This window comes from Madurella fahalii, assembly GCF_045866475.1.
Source record: "Madurella fahalii IFM 68171 DNA, scaffold_5, whole genome shotgun sequence".
In the NCBI taxonomy this organism is placed as follows: Eukaryota; Fungi; Ascomycota; class Sordariomycetes; order Sordariales; genus Madurella; species Madurella fahalii.
The window spans coordinates 1,715,087-1,727,883 of record NW_027263975.1 but is presented as its reverse complement, the minus strand read 5'-3'; the positions used below and the strand labels follow the sequence as shown (position 1 = coordinate 1,727,883).

At 56.7% G+C, this 12,797-nt stretch overlaps 5 protein-coding genes across 5 annotated transcripts; 3 read left to right on the top strand and 2 right to left on the bottom strand.

Annotated features, from left to right (window-relative positions):
* Window positions 1-716: 716 nt before the first annotated feature.
* Window positions 717-1,449, top strand: GOT1 (Golgi Transport; the record flags this gene model as incomplete). Its single annotated transcript, XM_071064505.1, has 4 exons — window positions 717-747; window positions 898-924; window positions 993-1,057; window positions 1,147-1,449. The coding sequence occupies 4 exons, from the start codon at window positions 717-719 to the stop codon at window positions 1,447-1,449; spliced, it is 426 nt and encodes a 141-aa protein (XP_070920606.1).
* Window positions 1,450-2,157: 708 nt separating this feature from the next.
* Window positions 2,158-2,878, bottom strand: PFY1 (profilin, required for normal timing of actin polymerization in response to thermal stress; the record flags this gene model as incomplete). Its single annotated transcript, XM_071064504.1, has 5 exons — window positions 2,158-2,292; window positions 2,370-2,522; window positions 2,624-2,708; window positions 2,771-2,786; window positions 2,866-2,878. The coding sequence occupies 5 exons, from the start codon at window positions 2,876-2,878 to the stop codon at window positions 2,158-2,160; spliced, it is 402 nt and encodes a 133-aa protein (XP_070920605.1).
* A 2,486-nt stretch (window positions 2,879-5,364) lies between these two features.
* MFIFM68171_09084 (uncharacterized protein) lies at window positions 5,365-7,866 on the top strand (the record flags this gene model as incomplete). Its single annotated transcript, XM_071064503.1, has 1 exon — window positions 5,365-7,866. One exon carries the CDS (start codon window positions 5,365-5,367, stop codon window positions 7,864-7,866), a length of 2,502 nt encoding a protein of 833 aa, XP_070920604.1.
* A 504-nt stretch (window positions 7,867-8,370) lies between these two features.
* MFIFM68171_09083 (uncharacterized protein) lies at window positions 8,371-9,817 on the bottom strand (the record flags this gene model as incomplete). Its single annotated transcript, XM_071064502.1, has 2 exons — window positions 8,371-9,263; window positions 9,322-9,817. 2 exons carry the CDS (start codon window positions 9,815-9,817, stop codon window positions 8,371-8,373), a joined length of 1,389 nt encoding a protein of 462 aa, XP_070920603.1.
* Window positions 9,818-10,457: 640 nt separating this feature from the next.
* On the top strand, window positions 10,458-12,773 carry AFG2 (AAA+-type ATPase; the record flags this gene model as incomplete). The annotated part of the gene is made up of 1 exon (XM_071064501.1): window positions 10,458-12,773. The coding sequence occupies one exon, from the start codon at window positions 10,458-10,460 to the stop codon at window positions 12,771-12,773; it is 2,316 nt and encodes a 771-aa protein (XP_070920602.1).
* Window positions 12,774-12,797: the final 24 nt, after the last annotated feature.

Here is a 12,797-nt window from a genome sequence, read left to right as displayed (position 1 = left end):
CGCACTCGCTACCTTTCGGCAACAAGATGACAGTCGACGCTCCGGCTTAATCGTGATCAAGTTACTATATGCCATGTACGACAGACCACTGAGCAAGGACGAAGAGAACCAAACTCAGTTGCTCTAGCGTTGTGCTAGAGCCGTCGCGGCAAGTTGGGGTGGAGGGTTGAGAAAGAGACGCATATCTACCTTCCTCACCTTGAGCTTGAGAAATAATTGACTATTAGAGCTCAGAGGTATCATCTATCCGGTGTGTTGGAATCTGAGTTCTACTTTCCAATAACTGCTATGAGAGAGTGTCTCGTCAACAGCTGAAGCCCGCATGCTTTCCCGGCGATGGGAGTTGGGAAAGACTCGAATTCTGCAGTGCAAAAAATCAAAAAGACTAAGAAACTAGGGTGGCCCTGTACTCCGAATGGTGGAACCCAATCAGATCCAAGCAACTGATAGTGGACCCCTGGCCTGCCGCAGCACGCCCCTGGTAGCTTACTGCAACCATGTCTCCCTTGGCGGCTTGTTTCGTGTCCCATCCCAGCTCGAGGCGCATTTGAACTTTGGAAAAAAAAAAAAAAATAATAGAACCAACTGCTTACTGCGAACTTCTTGATAACAGATCTCAATCTCTGGTGCTTACAGCCTCCCGCCACGACTTTGCGCCCGAAACGGCCGTTATAACCCATCGTGCCATCAGTTCTATCTCCAACGTCTATACAAAGATGCCCACAATGTGGTTATCAGACTCTCAAAGTATGTTGTTGGAGGAAATGCCAAGGCGTCGCCAGCAGTTTTGCAGAAGGCCTGTCTGCGCACTGCGGTTCAACCCATTATCAGCGCGCAGGGGCGCATTGGAGAGGAAGATCGCCCAAAGAATAGAAGGCTAACATTGTGCTCTGCCAGAAATCGGAGTCGCCTTCTGTTCCGGCGGTACGTGGAGCCCTGTGTTGCTCGCCCCGACGACGACCGACTTCCAGAAAACCTAACGATCTCCGCAGGCGGCTTCTTCCTCATAGGCGGCGTCGTCCTCTTCTTTGACCGCGCAATGCTAGCAATGGGCAATGTATATATCCCCCCTTTTCCCCCCTTTTTTCGGTACCAAACCCGGCGCCTAGTACTGACACCCTCGGCTTCTCCTTCCAACCCTCACAGATCCTCTTCCTAATCGGTCTCACCATCATCATTGGCCCGCAAAAGACGGCGCTCTTCTTCCTGCGCAAGCAAAAAGCAAAGGGGACCGCCGCCTTCTTTGGCGGGCTCGCCCTCATCCTCCTGCGGTGGCCGCTGGTCGGGTTCCTCGTGGAGCTGTACGGCATCATGGTGTTGTTTGGCGACTTCCTGGGCACCATTGCCGGCTTCGCGCGCAACATGCCCGTCGTCGGGCCCTACATCGGGATGGCGGTCGATCGGACGGGCCTAGGGGCCCAAAGGAGGAACGCGGAGTTGCCTGTGTAGAGGGACAAGAAAGGCACGCTACACGACGCACGACGCGTACAAGGAGGACGGGGGTGGTTGGGACTCGGTGGTTAGTGGTGGGTGGATGAATCTCGGACGGCGCGCCTTAATCATTGTTGACTCGGCGCTCTCGTTGATATCCTTTTTTGAGGTGTCTTGGGGGGGAAAGGAAAAGAAGAGGGAAACTGGAAGTGGTGTTGGACAGGTCTTTTACACCGCTCAGGGCTGGGTTACTTTGAGGAGTTGCTCGTGACGGCGTTGGGCAAGCATTATACCCGTTTTATAATCAGGAGGCATTTCGACGTTTCTACAAGCCGTACAAATGTGTGGAGAGTCTAGGGGACAGTCATAGACGGGAGCGTTCGGGGATGTACATGTATTCAGGCATGGAGGCATGGAGGCATGGATACGAGAAAATGCGCAAGCAAGCCGGTGATTTCGGGCCAGAAAGGTGTGGTTCAGAAACTAAATCATTGGTATGCAGAACCTAGGCGTCGGGGCTTCTGGTCGTGGATTCGACGCAGGTACAATCACAAGAGAAATAACCCGCCGCGTCGTATCATGAATTCCGCTTTCACCACAGGGGTCCTTCGTGCTCATCATCACGCGCACCGTCGATCTCCTTTGGGTCCTTCACCGCCAAATCTATTATGTACCGACTCCTACACAAAACTCATCGCCGTTCACCAGAAGCAACGGGGTGGTCGCTCAGTAGCCGGATTTGACCAGATAATCGGCGAGCGCCTCGACGGTCTGTGTCGCGTTGCCGGCCTGGACGTTCTCGCCGTAGTGGCCAACAAGGATGGCCTGTTTCGTCTTCACGATGCAGATTCCTGTCCTACCCTACAGTTGCAAAATCGCATGTTTTAGCGGAAACGAGCGCCGGATAGCCTTTGCTTCAAGCGTCATGGGGGATGTACCTGGCGGCCATAGATGTGCCTGTCCTCAATATTGAAGGCCACAAAGCGCTCACCACCGACGTGGATGCCCTCGCCGAAAGCCTTGTCCACCGCCGGGCCTTTGCCCGACTCGCTCAGGATGTTGACGATGGTCTTCATCTCATCGGCGGAGAGCTACAGATCGGTCAAATTAGACTAACTATCCTCTCGTCCCAGATGCGCCGATGCGGGTTGGAATCTGATGGTCAACCACGGAAGTGGGGGCTCCTTCTTACCGAGAAACCCGCCGTGGCGGCCCAGACGCTGTCGCCAGCGGCGCTAATGATGGCTGCCTTGTCGATGTGGCCGGAGCCCACCAGGCTTGTAGGCGGCGAGTTAGCGAAGATGAAATCGACATGCTGCGGATGCGGACTTAGTCGTACCTCGAGTCAACATAGGCTACGGCAAGTCGTGTTAGCTCTTGAGACCCAGTTCCCGAGTCAAGGTGGGGTTCTGCTGTGACGGTACGAGCACCTACATTGCCAGGACATGATGGGCGCGCTGTGTTGCGTTCTTAAAAAAAAACGGGCTCGGGTATACGAGGCTCCTAGGAATACGAGTAAAGGTCGGCGTAGTGTGTAAGTTTTCTTGATGGGCTATTTGGCGGAGTTCCAAGGAGAAGATGTCGGTGGACGATCAGTTTTGGGTCTTTGCTCTCCTCAATACCCCGCCAGCCTGGGCAGGAATCATATCACTCCAACAACAAAAAGTCGGAGAGGGAGGGGCTCATTTTGCATTATGTAAGCTTGGTTCTTAGTTGGTTCCACTAACAGACCGCCGAGTTGCAGGGCCGCAGACCGCCGGCAACGGCAGCCCCGCAGGGCCTGCCAGAAGCAATCAGTCACTGTTTGTCAGGCCCGGGGACCTGCACGGCAAATGCGCAACAACGGGAGCAACCGTAGCGGTGACGCCAGTCGATAATTGTCCATTCCAGCCTAGCGATAGTTTGCTGAAAACCGTCGCTAGTCGCTGTGCCACAAAGCACAAACCTGGAAAAGTTGTTTGCATCGACAAAGCTCGGCGCAAGTCGCAACCAGTCCGGAAATGCTAGATTGGCCGCCGGCGCTTTCGTCATGACAACGCAGCTCTTCGTTTAACCCATCGTAAGGGACCCCGTTCGACGTTTTGTCGGAGCTACACTAAGGGTAGAGAGATCTTTACCCGACATTTTGAGGGGCGGCTGATCCAAGAGCCGCTCCTTTTCGGTGTCCCCAGACTTTACCCACGCGACCACGGTGCAAGCGCGCCATCAAGTGTCAAACGCGGGCTCATCCTGATGGTGCGAGTCTGAGACGATCAGAAAGCAGATCACGCAAATCAATTCACTGCGACGGTACTATTCCGATCTTGGGGAATTTAGAAGCCGACGCTGCTCAAACCACGGGATTCTAGAAGGTCTCGAGAGAACCCGATTTACCCGTCCAAGCGGGTAATCCGTCGTCAGACAATCCTACCTCTCTCTAGAGGCTCTCAATCACGACGGCCTGCAAGCTCAGGCCCAAAGACCGGCGCATTCCCGGCCCGGTTCTTGGTGGGATTTGTATTTCTGAGACAGGGCCTCGCGACCCAACCCCTGTTCTGGCGCTCCGAAACCCAAGTCTCGGTTCCAATGCCGAAATCATGCTTGGCGGCGACCTCACTGGTGGGCAACATCAGACGAGAACACACGACTCAAAGGGCCCGCAAGCGTCCATCCATTGCTACTGACCGGCGCTAGCCTCTTGACAATTCAATTCGAAACATTGAAGCGGGGCAAGGACAGCACTGTGTTTGGGCCCTAGTTGGCTTCGAGAGACCGGGGCTGACCGGCCGGTTGGATGGTTTGCTGTGTTTGCCTGCCGCCTTTTGAATGCATTCGTCGGTCGGGATTCAGAGTCTTGGATCCTCCAATTTCGACAACGTCGCAGCGGCACTTGCAAGGGACGGAGAGATCGCTTGATATGCAATCAATCAACTCTCTTGGTAGGATTCGGAAGATTTCAACGCTCGGCGTTCCTAGCTTCAGAAACAGCGCGCCCCTTGAAGGAGCAGCATCATTAAAGAAAATTTGGGGGAAATCACTGCCAGGGACGGAGGAAACGCCTATCTCCCCAGCGACCAGATGGGATTCCGGTACTGCATCTTACACTAGCTGATGACCAAGTAGACAGCCATTGGACGACAAGTGCCAGCGCCGTGTAGCCACTGCTTCGCGACCAGCGTCCCCAAATTTCCCAGGAATTGCGCATACTGGACACTTACTGGAAGAAAAGCCACGGTCGGGGATACATCCCTCCGCTCTTGCATCCAGCTGTGTGCAACGGCCGGATCTTGAGACGCGATTTTACACAGTAGAGCCACATCCGAGATCATCCAGGGATCTCCCCGTCGCACGGGTTAGTTGCACGATCGAATCGTTCATTCAGAGCCAGGGGCCTCGCTGTTCTCTTGGCAGCCCTTCCCCTCGCCGTACATGGTAAATTTTCTGCTGGGGACCGGTGACCCCTGCTGGCGATCAACCCCGTTCGAAATAACCGCCGTCTTTCTCAGACTAACATCGCTTTCCGAGGGCGAAAGATGTCGTGTCAAGACGTCGAGTCGACTTCAGGCTCAAAGAAAGCACGAGGCGGATGCTGCTTCGCCGGCGAGAGTAAAATGAACTCGCAAGCATATGTAGGTGATAATTTCCTGTTGTCTTCCACTCGGGGCCCTTCCTGAGCCCTTTCCGCTCTTGTATGGCCCAGGGTCTTCCATAACGGTTGCCATTTCGCCTTGCTCTCTTTCATTGCGTCCCAATCTACGGCGTCTGCCGTTGGCAGACAGTTGTCTCCGCTCTCGATTCGCCCAACGGGGGTTCCTCCGTCATTAGACGATATTCCAAACCGTCCAAAGGGCGAGGTCCCATTTCTCAGGCCCCTTCGGTGGGACAAGGTGGTATTGAGAGGAAGACCCCTGCACCCTTCTGAATGGTTGCGGCCGGGGCGCGTCAACGGACGCCATGATGAAAGCGGTTAGGCCATCTAAACCACTGTGGGCTGGAACAGGGACAGGAGGGGCCGGAGGGACAGCGGGCGCGGGCGTGGTGGGTATGGATGCGGGCTCAGGTGTGGGTGGTGAGCATGCAGCAGACCGGAGGGGGAGAGAGATGCACGGTCCGGCAGTACCCCTGAACCAAGGACAAGGCCGTGTATCAGGTCCTGCCCTGCGTCCGCGCGATGCAAGCAGACAGGGCAGACGTCCGCCTCCTCAAAATGCTGACATACCCCCCGTCGTCTTTCCCGGCGGGAGGAATCCCTATCTTGATCGCCCGCTCCCTCCTCCCCCGCCGCCCAAGAACGGTGTTTCCGCCGCTGCTGCTGCTGTTGCTGTTGCTACCGTCGCCATATCGCCGCCCACCATGCCGGCGAGACCAAGCACATCCTCCGGGCCCGATTCCAGCAAAACAGCTGGCACGAGACCCAACTTCGACAAGAGGCTCTCCAAGGACGACATGGCCCTGACTGGCCGGATGGGCATGGGCAAGGGGAAAAGGGGCCTGCAACCATATATCATTGGTGTAAAGGGCGGCCCTGGGCCACTTACGCCCGAGCACAGTCCTCACAGGATGCGGATGCCATCTCCGTCGCCGGTTTCATCGGTACCCGGCAGGCTACCGACACCAGAGTCTCTAGGTTCCGGGGAGATCCCCATTGGGATGGCGTTGGGGAGCCCGACACAGGTCCCCAGCCCGTACGCTGCAAGCCCCCACGCCGCCAGTCCGTTTGCCGGGTGGAAGCCGCAGTCACACACACAAACGACCATCACAAGCGACTATTCTCCGTCGTTAAGACAGCAAACACCGGAGCCGCCGGTTCAGAGGACGAAGACGCAGAAGAGGAGGTTGTTTGGGTCGTTGTTTGGGGGCAGGAAGCATTCAGAGCCGGCGAAGACTATGGAGGCGGTCGAAACAAACCGCAGCACTGTGTCCATTACGGTATCGGAAGTAAAGGATGACGTTGTCCCAACTAGGAGCAACACCGTCGCCAGCAAGAAGACGCCGAAGCACAAGCCCATCATGATCAGGTCAAGGACTGAACCAAGCTTGGAGGTCCCGGCTCAGGAGCCGGTCGCGCAGCAGGAACTTGTGCCGTCCATCTCGGCAGGCGGGCCGGGGTTACTCGACGTTGAAATCCCGGATATCAGACTAGAGCGGTACAGCATCATGTTTAGCGGCGTGCTGAATCCGGACGGAACCAAGTCCTCACTGCTGGAGAGGCGTCAGGCTACTCTGGAGAAGCTGAAAACCATCAACGACAGGATAGTAGACGAAGAAGAGGCGAAGGCAAGGACAAGGCAGCGGCGGGCCAGTTCGCCGCAACCAATGAAGTCGCCCGCTTTCACACTCTTTCCCTCGGCGCCGGGCCGGCAGTCAGAGATGGCTGCGGCAGCAATGGCGTCGACGGCGTCTTTAGCACCCCCTCGCGGGCTCATGCGCTCGAACACCTCACCCGCTCATCTCCCATCACCGTCGAGACCAAACTTTGAGCTGGAGTCACATCGGACCCCACCAGAGCAGTCTGCGCGGAGGGAAAAGAAAACAGTCACCATCGTCTCGCCGCGGACCATGGACGAGCGGAACCGGGCAGCGCAGGTCGAGAAATTACGAGAGCAGCATCAGCATCAGCAGCAGGTACAACAAGTGCAACAATTACGCCCCCGCCCCCAGATAACCAAAACAACCACGACCGCTACCACCACTACAACATTCCACTTCGGCCCCGAAGAATCCGCCCTCATCCTCGACTCTCCACAAAGCCTCTCTTCTCCTTCCTCCTCGGACGGCGAAGAGGCGAATCCCCAAGCCCCCGCCCCCCGCTCACTCAGACTCCCATCTCTCAAACCCAACCTCCCCGAACCGCAATGGCAAATGATTACGCCACCCTCGTCCACCGCCTCCTCGGTCAGCACATCCTCTCCAACCACCAAACGAAGCATCTCGTCGTCGGCCACCTCCGTCACCACCCGCCCCTCTCTCGACACCATGTCCATCCCCGAGCAGCAACAACAACAGCAGCAGCAACAGCAACAGCAACAGCAGCAACAGCAGCAACAGCAGCAACAACTAAGCTCAACGGCCGCCCGCAAGATCCCGCCCCTCGACGACGAAGAGGACGTGGCGCTCAAAGCGGCCGTCGAGATCTCCATCGCCAGACAGATCAGCATCTCGCGACAGCAGCGGACGATGCTGCGGCCGCTGGGACAAAGGGGGGTGGTGATGTCCTCTTCTAACGGTGGTGGCAATAATGGAAACGGCAACGGAAACGGGGGTAAGAGAGGGAGGAGCCCGGCCGCCGGCGCGGCGAGAACCGCTGCTACTACTGGTGGCGGTGGGCAGGATCAGGTCACGGTGGGGATCGTCAAGGGACGGGTGGTCGAGACGAGGTTGACTGTTCCCGGTAGAGAAGCGGGGGTCGGCGGGAACAGGAAGAGCGAGAGGGTTGTGCTGGATGTCGTTGAGTGAGTTAGGTGCGTGCGTACGTGCGTGCGTGCGTGGGGTTGGGGGGGCGTGGATTGTTTCGATGCGCCCTGCTCTGCATGAGAAACGGATCGTTTCAAAGACTGCCGGGTTTTCGCTTCTCGACTCTCTCTCTTTTCCTCTTTGCCCACTCGAAGGCAAGAGGTTAATTTACTTCATGGGCCGTCAGGGACGCCTGTGTTACTTGTTTTCAAATTTTTTTTTTTTTTTTTTTTCATATTTTTTCTTTGATATCTACCTAGCTGGCGTCTTTCCTTGGTTCGGTTCGGTTCGGTTCGGTTTTGTCTTAAAGACGAGCCTTGATGGTAGTCGCGTGATACCTCTCTGTTTTGGCTGGAGATACCTATTTGAGGATATGGTTTAGCTTGGGTGTTAGTTTAGGGCATAATTAGCTGGGATACGGCGCGCTGGCCTGGGTCGGAAGTCCAGAGGAATTAAACCAGATTGTCCTTCGCTAAGATGCCTTCTATCCCGTGCCCGTGCCAATATCTATTCTTGATACTGCTTGTTGAACCCCAGCATGGTGGCATTCACCACCATCTCCCTCCCAGTCCGCTCATCCACCATGTCTCGCCGATGCCACGCCCTTACGAACCGCCTCGCCTCTGCTTCCTCGAGGAAGGACAGGATGAAACGCGAAAACCCAATCTTGGGCAGTTCTGATGGCTTTTTGTTCAAGTCTTTCCGGCCCCACTCGATCTTGCTGCCGCTTGGCTGTAGAGCAGTCACGAGATACGAATCCTTTTCGCCCTGGCCCCCTTCGTACCTTTGCATCCTCCACTTAAGATTGCGCCGGAGCTCGTCATTGCGGATTGCCCTGTACAGCGCCGGTTTCGGAATCTTACTTCCCGTCAGGTGCAGCAGCACCTGGCTGTTATTCGACTCACTGCTTGCGTCTGCCGGTAATGTGAGGAGAGGCGCTAGCTGGGCGGCTCGTGCAAGCTGCTGGCGCAGCCGCTGGGGTACAATGGGCGAGGCTAGGAAGTCGGCGCCCTTCTTGGATTGGGTCTTGTAGCCGTCAGCGGTGACAACGGCGACGGCCTTCTTCAAATGGTCCTCGAGCTCCTCAAGGGTCAGGACGGTGTACCGTAGAGGGGCCGCCGGCGGGACTATCGTCCAGCTACGGAGAGCGGCATCTCGGTCGCTGGCAGGGTCGATGCCTAAGGGCAGTTCCGGTGGTGGTTGGGGTGCGGCTGGCTCCGGTTGGCGCTGTTGTCGGGCCTGTAAGTGGCAGTCGGGGAACGAGTGGGAAACTGATTCGGCAGCGAGAAGATACAGGCTGTCGACCTTGTCTAGATAGGCCTCGGCTGCGGCACGCGACTCAAAGAAGAGATAGTACTGGCCCTTGAGTTCCCCGGTGATGGCGGAGCGGGCTTGGATGACTGCAATTGTAGAGAGTTGAATATAATGTACTGAGACGAGGGGAAGAGGTAGACGAACCTTGGGTGATGCCAGCTGCCCATCCGTCAACGTGTTGGCCTTGACGAGCGAGGCGGTAGAAATCGGTCTCGAGGAGTGAGCGGGGGGCGTTCTGCAAGACGACCACGACTGGGCATTTTTCCTCACGTCGAATTGCGCCGTGTTCTTCTTCGATGGTCTTCTCAAACCAGGCCCTCAGTTCATCGCCAAGAACCGTGGGTCCTGGTTGCTGCTGCTGCTGCTGCTGCTGCTGCTCTCGTTCCTCGGGTCGCCGTGCATCGGCTGGTTCGAGCAGGGCTTCCCTCCGAGATGATAACGGAGTCCTTGTCTGTCTTGCTTTACGGGTGGGATTGCCACCGAACAACTTCTCATAGAGTGGCTGCTGAGATGAAGGGGAGGGGGAGGATGAGGATGATGAAGATAAAAAGCGAAGTGTTGTGGGCTCCGGTCGCCGCCATTGCCGGGCCGGCGACTGCAGACATTGCAACTGCAACCGTCTCGCAGATATGCGCTTCATGAGAGAGGTCGGTCTCTCTCTTACACAACAGATTGCATGAGCGACTGAAGTGAGTGGGTAACGTACTTTTTAGGTAGGGGAAAGTGTAGTGGGTCCAGTTCATCCCATGACGGGGTTCTACCGTACTGTAAATTCTGATACCCACTAAATATAACGCGCAGACAGTGCATTACCTGCACTGTCTTGACACTAGTACAGTACTGTACATACAGTACATCCGTTTCCATTCTTTCATTTACCACAGTACACTAGCACCCGCCTCCCCCACCACCCACTACCTTCATCTTTACTTTACAATCGACGTATTAACGTATTTCGTCCCCTCCAGTGCTCTGCATTCTGAAAGGACAGCAGTGGGGTGCCGGTGGGAACGGCCGACCGCTTACCTACATTAGTTGAGGATTTTGCCCTGTATTCGCAGTTTCTGCGCTGGGCACGGATTCCATCCCCAATCTCATACAATCATCTGGTGACTTGGGCAACCCGATTTTTGTACCCCGAAGCACTGGACGGTCCACTACCAGAGACTTACTTTGCAAGGCTTCTATGAAGACGGCGAATTTCGTACCGACCAAGGCGGACGAACAATTCCTTGTGTCAAACCCCCAAGTTAACCATCCCACTTGCCCGAAGAGGAAATATGAAGGCGCTGGAATTCCGCATCCGCAAACTACATGTCAACACTGACGCCGACAAGAGGCTGCAGAAGAAGCAGCCCTCGCGCGTCTATGTCAACGAGGAAGCCCTCATTGAATTGACAGGCACCAGGGATGGCGGCAGGGCTGTATGTCTCGAGAGGGTCTCAGCCGCGCCGGATGAGCCTGCAGTCCGCCGCGAGGCCACCCTGTGGAAGGCCCCGGAGAAGCTGGACAAGACAGTCACACAGATGTATGACGCCTTCCGGGATGCCTGTGGCTACAAGCTTGGCGAGCACGTCCGCATCACTTCGCTGGGCGGGTCCCTACCCGATGCCAACGAGCTCGTCCTGAAGCAGATTCCAGGCCAGGATGGAGTCTCTTCTGAACTCCCCCCAGAAGATATTCCCATGTGGGAGTGGTTTGTAGCAGGGCGTTTATCCCAGGTCGAGCATGTGTATGCCGGCCTGGTGTTCAAGAACCTCTTCGCCAACGGGCCAGAGGCTTCTTTTGCTGTGGCGTCGGTAAATGGGAGGTCCACGGGCAACGCTCGTTACTTGCACAAGAAGACCATGGTTAGGCTTGCGGCTAGTGCTCCAGCCATCAAGGTTGACGGGGCCCCCTCGCGGAAGCTCGAAGTAACTGGCATCCGGGGGTTGGACACTCCAATCATGAAACTTAACCAACTCCTTGGTTGTTTCGCCGATGAGACCCCTTTTAGGGAGAAGCCAGACTACATGGGCATCGTCATCCACGGCGGACACGGCACAGGCAAGACGATGCTCTTGCAAAGCATAGCCAACACCGGCTGGGGAACCGTCTTCCGCATCCACTTCAAGGACAAGCTCTCTGAGATCCAGGAGGTCTTCCAGAAGGCCCGGTTACAGCAGCCGAGCATTGTACTCATTGACGAGCTTGATCGGCTCATAGACAAGGAGCGCAACAATCGCGCTGCGGTTGTCCTCGCCCTCTGCGAGGCACTTGACGCCCTCCAAGCTGAGCTGGAGATAAAAGGGGATACACCCAAGGTGGTCATTGTCGCCACCTGCCTCGACTACACCGCTGACGTGCCCGAAGAACTGAAGGATCCCGGTCGGTTGACTAACGAGATCTACCTCCCCTTACCCGATGTCGATAGCCGAAAGGAAATCCTCGCTTCACAGAAGCTCTGGGTGGCCCCTGACGAGGAACAGGATCTCCTCCGCCACCTGAGCGAGCGAACCCACGCCTACAACGCCAAGGACCTCCGTCGTTTAGTTCATGAAGCCCGTTTGATTGGACGTAACCGCAGCCGGGAGAGCCCGGCATCATCACCCAACGAGCAGCTCCCTATGACCCCCCCCTCCACAGCCGGCGAGGAGCAAGATGAAGGAAATGGACAAACCACGCCTCCATCAGCGCCGGTCTACTACCATCCTTCCGACTACCATGAAGCTCTCCGCCTTGTCCGGCCCTCGGCAATGCACGACATCAACCTGAAACCGCCACCAATCAGATGGGACGATATTGGCGGCCAAGAAAATGTCAAACTCTCACTCCGCCGTGCCGTGCGTCTCTCGCTCGAGCCGCCCGAGATCCTTTCTCAATACTTTGACCGCCCACCCAAGGGTTTCCTTTTGTATGGCCCGCCAGGCTGCTCCAAAACAATGGCAGCTCAGGCAATGGCGACGGAGTCGGGGTTGAACTTCTTCGCCGTCAAAGGCGCCGAGCTCCTGAACATGTACGTCGGCGAATCCGAGCGGGCAGTGCGGCGCCTCTTCCAGCGCGCGCGCGAGGTAAGCCCGAGCATGATTTTCTTCGACGAGATCGACAGCATCGCGGGGCAAAGGAGCGGCTTCGGCCAGCACAAATCGGGTGGCACCGGCGGTGTCAACGTGCTGACCACGCTGCTCAACGAGATGGACGGTTTCGAGGCGCTGCACGGCGTCGTCGTGCTGGCCGCCACCAACTGCCCGCAGGCGGTCGACCCGGCACTCTTACGCCCGGGCCGCTTCGACGAGCTGATCTACGTGAGCCCGCCGGATGAGAGCGCTCGCCGCGCAATCTTCGCGAAAGTGGCCGCCCGCCGCCGCATGCACGCCGACGTCGATATCGATAGGCTAGCGAAGGAGACCGAGGGTTACTCGGGCGCTGAGATTAAGGGGATCTGCGCCGCCGCCGGCATGGCCGCCCACGAACGTGACCGAGATGGCGGAGCCGATGTGGAGAAGGGTATCAGAATGCGGGATCTGGAGTCCGCAATCCAGAAGCAAAAGAGACAAATTACAAAGGAAATGTTGGATGGGTTCGAGCAGTGGGAACGACAGTTTAGGAAGTATTAGAAGGCAAGGAGGAGATAAACGGTA